Raw genomic sequence first — 8972 nt, forward strand, 5'->3', positions numbered from 1 at the left:
ACTAAAGAATCCTAAAATATAACAAAAGGATCCCTCACTAAAGTTTATAAGAAAACAAAGAAAAGAAATCATAATGTGCCTGGGGGCACATAACATATGTGTATGTATATGTATGTGTATATATATGTGTATGTATATATATGTGTATAAATATGTATATGTGTATATATGTATGTATATATATGTGTATGTATATATATGTGTATATATATGTATATGTGTATATATATATATGTATGTATATATATGTGTATGTATATATATGTGTATGTATATACACGATAAAACACAGTATATCACTTCCAGCTACATAATTATCTTTTATTGTATATTACCTTGACCTCCATGTAATGAAAGTCTCAGTAAGTTAAAGTAACATTAAAACAACGAACAAAAAAGAAAACTAATTTAGTGAAACTTGAATAGTTTCTCTGTCTTTTTATTCAGGAAAGTGGCTAAAGATGTGTTTTTACCGGCAATACTTTAAAGTAATATTACTTAATTAAAAAAAAAAAAATCACGGTTCAATTGTATTAGTTACTTGCTTCTAAGCAGTTGAATTGTTTACCATCATTGGCCACTTTATTAGGTACGCCTTGTCCAATTGTTTTGTTGCATTTAGACCAAAGACTTCCTGCCAAACTGAGCTGAGATCTGTCTTGGACAGTTTGAAGAGGTTTTTAACAGCAATCATTAAAGCCATCAATAGGACCTGCTGAACCAAATCGGAATGAACCATCTTAGAACTTAAAATTAGGGTAGATTCGGTAGCTTCTTCATATCAGCTGGAATGAGCAGGGTGAGATATAGTGGGAAGTCTCCACTTCTTGGAGTCTATAATTGGTGTTCTGCTCCATCTTGTAGGGCTCATTCTTCCAGATCTGTCTGCAAACGATAACACCACGTCCATCCATCTATCTGATGAGCTTTGCTGCTCATCATTGCAGCTCATTGACCAGGATCCATAGACCGGGCTGTCTGGAGGGGGAAAGAAGATAAGATCAAAATGGATCTTTGCTGTGTTCTCAGCATCTATCAGGTTATGTTTGATACTAATAAAGCCAGTGATTATGATCTGAAATACAGTCTGTATACTAGGGGAGGAGTAATCATTCACGGCTATGTAGTTTCTCATTAGAAAAACACCAACAGGTGCCTGTTCTCAGTGATCATTGACCACTGGAGGAGTTCTGCCCCTTAAAAAAAGACCCATTCAAATTTTCTTGCCAAAAATAACTATTGAATTCTATAATAACTTTACTGGAATTGACAAAGATATCTAGATTCTAGAAATGTGCGTTTTGGCATTCAACTGATTTAAATTAAAAAGAGAAACTAAATATTGAAGCAACTCTTCAGCCTTTTTCAATAAGTTGTGGATGATTTGGACAGCTGTAGGCAGGGAGGATCTTCAGCAGCAGGTTGATCTGGAAAAGTCTTTGACTAAAGACACTGCTGCTAAAAATATGACAAAATAAGTAAAAATGTTGCTTCATATAAGCATATTCACCCTTACATTAAGTAGTCAAATGAGATGATCTATCAATTGAAGTATTATTTTACCCTTAAAATAGGATAATTATATTGTATGCACTTGAAAAAAGATATTACAGTTTTTTTTTTCTTGAAACCATGTGAATGACACTAATAGGTGAAAGACATCCACTCAGTCTAAAAGTGACGCGGTGGTGTATGTCTCCCTCTAGTGTTCAACATTACGAAATACATCCCTGGCCTGTTTGTTACGTTAGATTTGGCAAACATTTGCTCGAGAAATAGAAGCAAGTGATCTGGCAGAAACAGGACCATGGATTTGATATTTTATATGCGTGATTTTATCTGAAAAACAACAAAACCATGTGGGCACCCGCTGTACAATCAAATCTGACTGTGGAAATAGAATGTTTGCTGTCACGGTGGCCGAGAGGTTAAGGCGTTGGACTCGAAATCCAATGGGGTTTCCCCGCACAGGTTCGAATCCTGTTCGTGACGTATTTTTCCCGGTCGCACCTTAACCATCCTTTTAAATCTGTACATAACAATATGAATCAATATCCTAGTTTTATTTTGGCCATGGATTCAAGACTAAAATGATATAACTAGCAACATTTTCAATGGAAAAAAACACTAAGTGATCAAAGCCAAACCTCTGATGTTACAGAAACTGAAAAGAATGATAGCATCACTGACTGGGCGCGAAGTTGGTGAATTACATAAATTATTACAACGTTATTACAACGCGTTTTAAGATGACAAATGTTGAGTCTCGCATGGGCATCCTTTTCTCGCGTTGACTTCCACAGAGCAAACCAACTAATTCACAAGAGAGCTATCAACCATGTTGTGAGTGGCAATATTTGCTTGGCCATCGATGTCTGCTCTGAAGCAGGAAGTTCAGAATACAGAGAAATATGACTTTCACGCAACATATATAATACGATAAAAACAACTATAGAAACAGTAACTTGCTGGATGTATTAATCACAAATCCACTTCTTGCACTTCCACTCACAACGAAAACTGGCTCTATGTGTAATACCACCGGGTGTAAACATTTATTATGTTGTATTTTACATACCTGTTGTGAAATGATTTTTTCAGGTTTGTATTTCTTTCCATGAAAGGTTTTAAATATATGTCACTCGAAATATGAAGGCCACGCCAACGTTCAAACTCCCAGGCGTCAAGTTTATTGGGCGACGTGTGATTGAAATTTTCCCCCTTCCCTTAAATCTGTAATGGTACAGTCCTGGCTGTATAAATAACACCGGCAGACACCCAAAAGTAGCTTTTGGGGGCAGTAGAGGCTTGAGAAGAGCCCGTGCAGAGAGCTGTTTGCACAGGCTTTTTATATTTAGCTTTGTTAGTTTGGCCCAGGAGAGGTTAAGACTCAGAACACCTTAATCCTAATCTTAATAATTTGAACCTGGCCTGGACTCGTTTAGAGTTATAACAAAGCATCTGGTCTGCCTACGGCCAACAAAAAACAGCTCTTTATATATTCTGAGACACACAAAGGAAACGTGCGTCAAACATCAGAGCAGCTTTATGACCGCTTTAGGATGAGGATCATTTTTCAGTCTGACAGCAGACTGTTGTTAATATTTCTGAAATGACTTCAGATTAGGGAATCCAGCGTGTTTTTTTGCCTGCGGAGACTACTCTAAACAATTCGGACTCATAATCTCAATATCTTGTTTGGTTTATGTTTTGACAGTTCGCTGGTCTTATTTGGGAAATGAAGTCGCTATTGTGACGATAGTCGGCCCGAAGAAAAACAGTTTTTAAAATGCATCCTGAAGCTAACAGGAGGTTGCTAACTGCGAGCTAACGGGCATTGCGTTAGCATTTTTTGTGCTTTTGAAAATTACGGTCACCTCATAATGTTCTTAATGCGTTCATTAATATCATAAACTTGATGAAGGCGTATAACTGACAAGAGTTTGAACTGTTAGACATTTTAAGCGAGTTTTGGAAGAGCGCTCCAGCTAAGGAGGCTAACTAGCACCACTGAGGCTAAAGCTAACAGTAACCGCTGATAAATAGAGTGAGTTAGCCAACCATGGCAGCACCTTCTAACGAGGCCTTGTTCCTCATCAAGGACGTCAAACCCGGCTCTAAAAACCTGAATATAGTGTTCATCGTGTTGGAAATCGGTGAGTTGTGAGGCTGAAGCAGCCACTCTGCTCCACAGCCACTCGTGTTTGTGTCTCTTAAAGGGACCGGCGGCAGCAGTGCTCTGTTCGAGCTAAACTCTGTTGCTGTTGCGGGAGCCTAGTTTTGTGCCACACTTCTCACTTTGGTTGTCTTGATTTTTTTTCTTTTCTTTTCTTAGGACGAGTAACTAAAACCAAAGACGGTCACGAGGTGAGGTCCTGTAAAGTGGCAGACAAAAGCGGGAGCATAGCCATCTCAGTGTGGGACGAACTGGGAAGCCTCATCCAGCCTGGAGACATCATCAAGCTCACCAGAGGGTAGGACTGCTCTTCAACATATTTACATCTCTGTTTGCTCTTAAATATACGGAAGAGGATCAGGGCCATTGGTAAAAAAAAAAAAAAAAATCTTAACTGATTTTTAAATTTAATTTCAGTTTAATATGGTGGAGAAAGTCAAAATTCTGACTTTTTAATCTCTGAATTCTGACTAATCTCTGAATTTGGACGTCATTTTTTAAATCTGAATTTGGACGTCATTTTTTTAAATCTCTGAATTCGGACTTTTTTTTAATCTGAATTCGGACTTTTAATTATCTCTGATTTCGGACTTTTAGTATCTCTGGATTCGGACTTTCTGTTTTTTTTAATCTCTGAATTCGGACTCTAATCTCGGAATTCAGACTTTTTTTCTCTCTCTGAATTCGGACTTTCTTTTTTCTTTTTTTTTTTTATCTCTGAATTCGGACTCTTGATCTCTGAATTCGGACTCTTGATCTCTGAATTCGGACTCTTGATCTCTGAATTCGGACTCTTGATCTCTGAATTCGGACTCTTGATCTCTGAATTCGGACTTTTTTTCTCTCTGAATTCGGACTCTTTAGTCTATGAATTCTTCCCATATTAACCTGAAATAAAATGTAATTCAAATTTTTTCAGCGGTTCTAATCCTCTTCCATATAAATGATTTCCATATGATTAATTCCCTTTTTTTTTTTTTTTGCAGTTATGCATCAATATGGAAAGGCTGCCTGACCTTATACACTGGGAGAGGGGGAGATCTTCAGAAGATTGGAGAGTGAGTGTGAATTAGTTATGGTCAATATTACTTTTAATCTTGGAGGATCCACACCATTTTTCCGCCCAAGTTTCACTTTTTGTTGTGGTTAATTCAGATGACGTGTTGTGAATTGGCGCTATATTAATAAACTGTATTGAAATGGAGTTAGTTCCCAGAAGTATGGGTTTGTATAATGTTGTTTAAAACTAGACATGTATTAGTTTAAATTCATATCCCCTTTGATAGGTTTGAATTAAATTGACTAAAAATAACTGTAATCATCTTTAGAAAAAAAAAAGAAAGGATCTAAGTTCTTCAGAAGTATTTCTTTTCAGTGTTTAGATATTGTGTAGATTTTTTTTCTTCATTTTTAAATTAAATTTAAAAGAATTAACATAACACTATTATAAATCTTTGGTTTGCAGCAAGGACACTTGATTCATTGAAGAGTTGCTGCTTTTCAAGAAACTTATCAAATTTACCTCCATGTGGCAATTCACTCAGGGGTACCAGACATTTTTTTTTTTACATAGCTTTAACTGTTTTACTTTTATTTTTTTATGTTTTACTTAATTTCTACTTATTTGTTTTGTTTTTAATTGGGATTATTGTAAAGCAATGACGCTCAAGCTTTTAAAGATTAGGGTTGCAACAGTTGTACGCCTGGTGATCTGTCAGATGAACATACCCCGTCAGACCAACACATTCATAGTCAATACACAAGACGTCAGATTTACGTTTATCCCTTTAGTTTTATACAAAAACTAGACTTTAAACTACCTCAATGGATGAGTACTTCTTTAGTCATGTAGAAAAAAAATAATTAAAGGTCAGATTGCCACACGCCACAAAAACCACAGAAAAATAAGTTATTTTTTTATTTTTTTAACATGACTAAAGGGATATAAGCCAGTTGCGGTAGTTTAAAGCTTATTTTTTGTACAAAATAAAAGGGATAAACAGGCATTAACTATGGGTATGCTGGTCTGACAGGGTAAGCTAATCTGACAGAACACCGGCTCTGATTTGCTTAATTTTGGGTCTTACTACCTCTGCAAATGTCTAAAAGTCAAACTGTCAATGCAAAGTATTATCGTGCTTATTAGAAATAAGTTCATATTTACCAGGTATTTAATTTTTTTGTCATCTTATTATAAGTGTATAAGAAAATATCGGTCAAAATTGAAATAGGCTGGTCTGGAATTTAAAGATCAGTTATCTAAGCCTAGTAAACTAGCCCCACCCACCAGCGGCCAAAATAACTTTTCCCTGCGAGTGGTCTAGCCTCGATCAATGCCCCAGGCCCTAGAACTGGCGAACCAATCACAACGCAGAGCTGCACGATGCTGGAGAAAACACAACCAGAAAGATGGCATGATTGAACAGTTCTCGTTTAACTCAGCTTTGGAAGGATTAAACTTGGGGTTTCCGTTGAAATGTGAGCAGGAAGAGGTTCTACGTTCACTAATTTTTGAGAAGGACATATTCGCCATTTTACCGACAGGCTGTTTGTTTACACTCGCCCACCAGCTTTTTGTCGCTCTTATTACGTCAGTCAGTTGTGCTCATTGGTCAGAGCGTCGGCCAATCGGAACAGACATAGTTTGAACGACAACGGTTTCTTATGTCTCATTCATCAGACCAGACTAAATTACACATTTAATCTCACATTTAGTCTGGTTTATTAGGCCACTGTTTATGATTTTACAAGAAAATGGAAGTAAATAAATAAAAATCGCGTAAAATAAAGTATGCCCTGAACACTTTTGATATTTAGTTTGGAAAATTACTTGAACTTTCTTGAACAGAATGGTTTTTGGTAGATTTGCATGCATGAGAAAAATAGGTGAGAAATGGCTGCTTTTTTTTTTTCTTTCTCTCCCAGGTTTTGCATGGTGTACTCAGAGGTGCCCAACTTCAGTGAACCAAACCCAGAGCTTCTAGCCCAAGCCAATCAGCAGAACAAGTCTGTGAGTAGCAATGCGCCTATTGAAACCTGTTGAGTCAGGCTAATGAAGAGCTGCATGATTTTTCTTTCTGCAGCCATCTTGTTAGTTGTAGTCTGTTTTATGTAAATACCTGCTATAAAAATGCAAATAAAACTAATCTGTATAATTTAGTTTAGGCCTTATATAGGTGGAGCTTTAGGCAGTGTACATATTTTTTTTGACAAGTATCGCTGAGATAAAGGAGCCGTTTTAATTAGGACATATTCTGTGTTGTAAACGGAGCCTCGGTAATATGTTGGAGTGTATATTTAATGGATTATAAGACAGACTTTGCTTCTAATGTCCTCCAAACAGGGTAAGCCTGACCAGAACCAGAGAGGAAACTCTCCACCCAATCAGAATTCAGGTACACCTGCTCCACCAGGTCAGTCACTTTTTTTTTGTGTGCAAGATACCAGGAACATTTTTTCCCCCCTTAATTCCTGTTTATGGAAAGCATAATGCTGAACATCTAACATGAGGCTCTGGTGTTTTCACAATTACTGCATTTGTGTTGCTTCACCCACAGGTAATGGTGCCATGCCGCCGTTTGCCAATAACCCAACACCAGGCGCGCCCCGTGACCCGACATTTGGCGGTGTGGGGCGTCCAAACGGCCGGTCCACTGGAAACGGTGCGCCGCCCATCAACGCTGCTGGACCTCCAACGACCACAAAGTCCTCAGTCACCATTAGCAACGGCAGGGATCCACGACGTGCCAAAAGATGAAACCGGAGCTGAAATGGAAGGGGAAAGAAAACAAAACAAAAAACTAAACATGGTTGTCCTCATTTCCTCCTCCTTCACCACTGCCTGTGATGGCCTTCACTATAAGGAACCGTTTTATACAGTCAAAGGTAGTCAGACGCATCGTTTAGTCTTAGTGAGTAGTGCGCTCTATAAGCACCACATCCAGATCTACACCGTCAGAACTTTACGGACGGAGACCTGATGATGGTGTTTGATCCTGTAAACGACCAGCTCTGTGCCAGTGTTATCTCTCCCTTCTTATTCTTTCAGAGAACACATCCTACTTGAACACTTGATGCACTTTCTCCTCTTAATTTATGTCGAAGCTTGGCTGTCATTTAAAATCAGGAAAAGGCTTTCTTTTTTTTATTGTTTTGAAGTGGAAGATGCCTTAAGTGGGTGAGAATCAGTTCTAGGACTGGATGCTGAAACGAGTCCCTCTGAGAACAGGTTCGCTGTGAGATTTTAATCAGTCATGTGGACTTCTGACCATGTTTCACGTTTTTTTTTTTTTTTTCCCATTTGCTGTGAATTGTAAGTTTATCACTTAGGACCACATACAGACACAACGGTTCAAGAAATAAGCAATTATGCTGCCATATTGGTTCTTTTTTTCCATAAACTACTGGCATAAAATTCTGACATTTTTTTGGTTTACCGACTGTAATGGCGCACATGTTTTTCTTTTTCCCCCATCTTTTTAGATTAATTTTAGGTGTAAAATCTAATTTTCAAGTGATTATTTTTTCCTGAGGAGAAATAAAACGGCTCATCAGATAAACATTGTGCATTTCTGGCTTCTACCAGAAGCATCATCAAGGTGCCACAACTGAACTGGATTAGCAAAAATAAAACTGTATGCATTCTACAGCACCATCTAGTGTCAAGAACATGATTATTTTTCTTCCTGTTTAGATGTTTGAGCTCAAAGTGAAGAAGTGCACAGTGTGTTTTCTCTGGAGATGTCTGCAAGAACTGCTCCATTTCTGAAGCAACACATTGCTTAAACCAAAACCTCAAGTTTCCTCATTTTTTTTGTTGCACCAAGCACCTAAACGTTTAACACTGTTCCCCCTCTTTACATTTTAATGCACACACTTTAATATAAACAGCAGCTGATCAGAGGCCAGCCTGGAATCTATTTAATGAATGTGAATTTTCAACAAATCTTGTCAAAAGCAGAGCTTAAACATCTGCAGTGGTAGAAGTACTAAAGAACCTTAAGAGTTCAGAAATGTAAACAAGTTTATCCTGCATTAACTTCCCTTTATTTTTTTAAACCTTTTTCCCCCAGCTTTTTTAATAGTGATTACACTGTCACAAGTACAGAGCGATGAAATGAACCCTGCATTTAACCCATCCACTTGGGGATCAGGGGGCTGCCATTGTGCGGCGCAGGGGCAGCAATGTGGGGTTTAGGGTCTTTGCTCAGGGACCCTAACCTGACTCCGCCAGATGGATTTGCTCCGCATATCCATCTGGATATCCATCTGGTAACTTTCCGTTGAAGTAATTTTG

At 37.9% G+C, this 8972-nt stretch overlaps 1 protein-coding gene, 1 long non-coding RNA gene and 1 other non-coding gene across 3 annotated transcripts in view; 2 read left to right on the top strand and 1 right to left on the bottom strand.

Moving 5' to 3' along the window:
* Positions 1 to 1910: 1910 nt before the first annotated feature.
* Positions 1911 to 1992, top strand: trnas-cga. The gene has a single exon. It is a non-coding gene; the product is annotated as a tRNA-Ser (tRNA).
* Positions 1993 to 2798: 806 nt separating this feature from the next.
* On the top strand, positions 2799 to 8339 carry LOC107092718 (SOSS complex subunit B2-like). The gene is made up of 6 exons (XM_015387329.1): positions 2799 to 3656; positions 3836 to 3974; positions 4663 to 4734; positions 6602 to 6686; positions 7020 to 7089; positions 7234 to 8339. Exons 1-6 carry the CDS (start codon positions 3563 to 3565, stop codon positions 7431 to 7433), a joined length of 660 nt encoding a protein of 219 aa, XP_015242815.1. The 5' UTR covers positions 2799 to 3562; the 3' UTR covers positions 7434 to 8339.
* LOC107092719 overlaps positions 7240 to 8972 on the bottom strand; it is an 11221-nt gene continuing 9488 nt past the window's right edge. Inside the window, exon 3 of the long non-coding RNA XR_001481585.1 lies at positions 7240 to 7441. This is a non-coding gene — a long non-coding RNA (uncharacterized LOC107092719). The remainder of the gene's footprint in view (positions 7442 to 8972) is intronic.

Source organism: Cyprinodon variegatus, unplaced genomic scaffold (assembly GCF_000732505.1).
Source record: "Cyprinodon variegatus isolate N-32 unplaced genomic scaffold, C_variegatus-1.0 Scaffold391, whole genome shotgun sequence".
Taxonomy (NCBI): domain Eukaryota; kingdom Metazoa; phylum Chordata; class Actinopteri; order Cyprinodontiformes; family Cyprinodontidae; genus Cyprinodon; species Cyprinodon variegatus.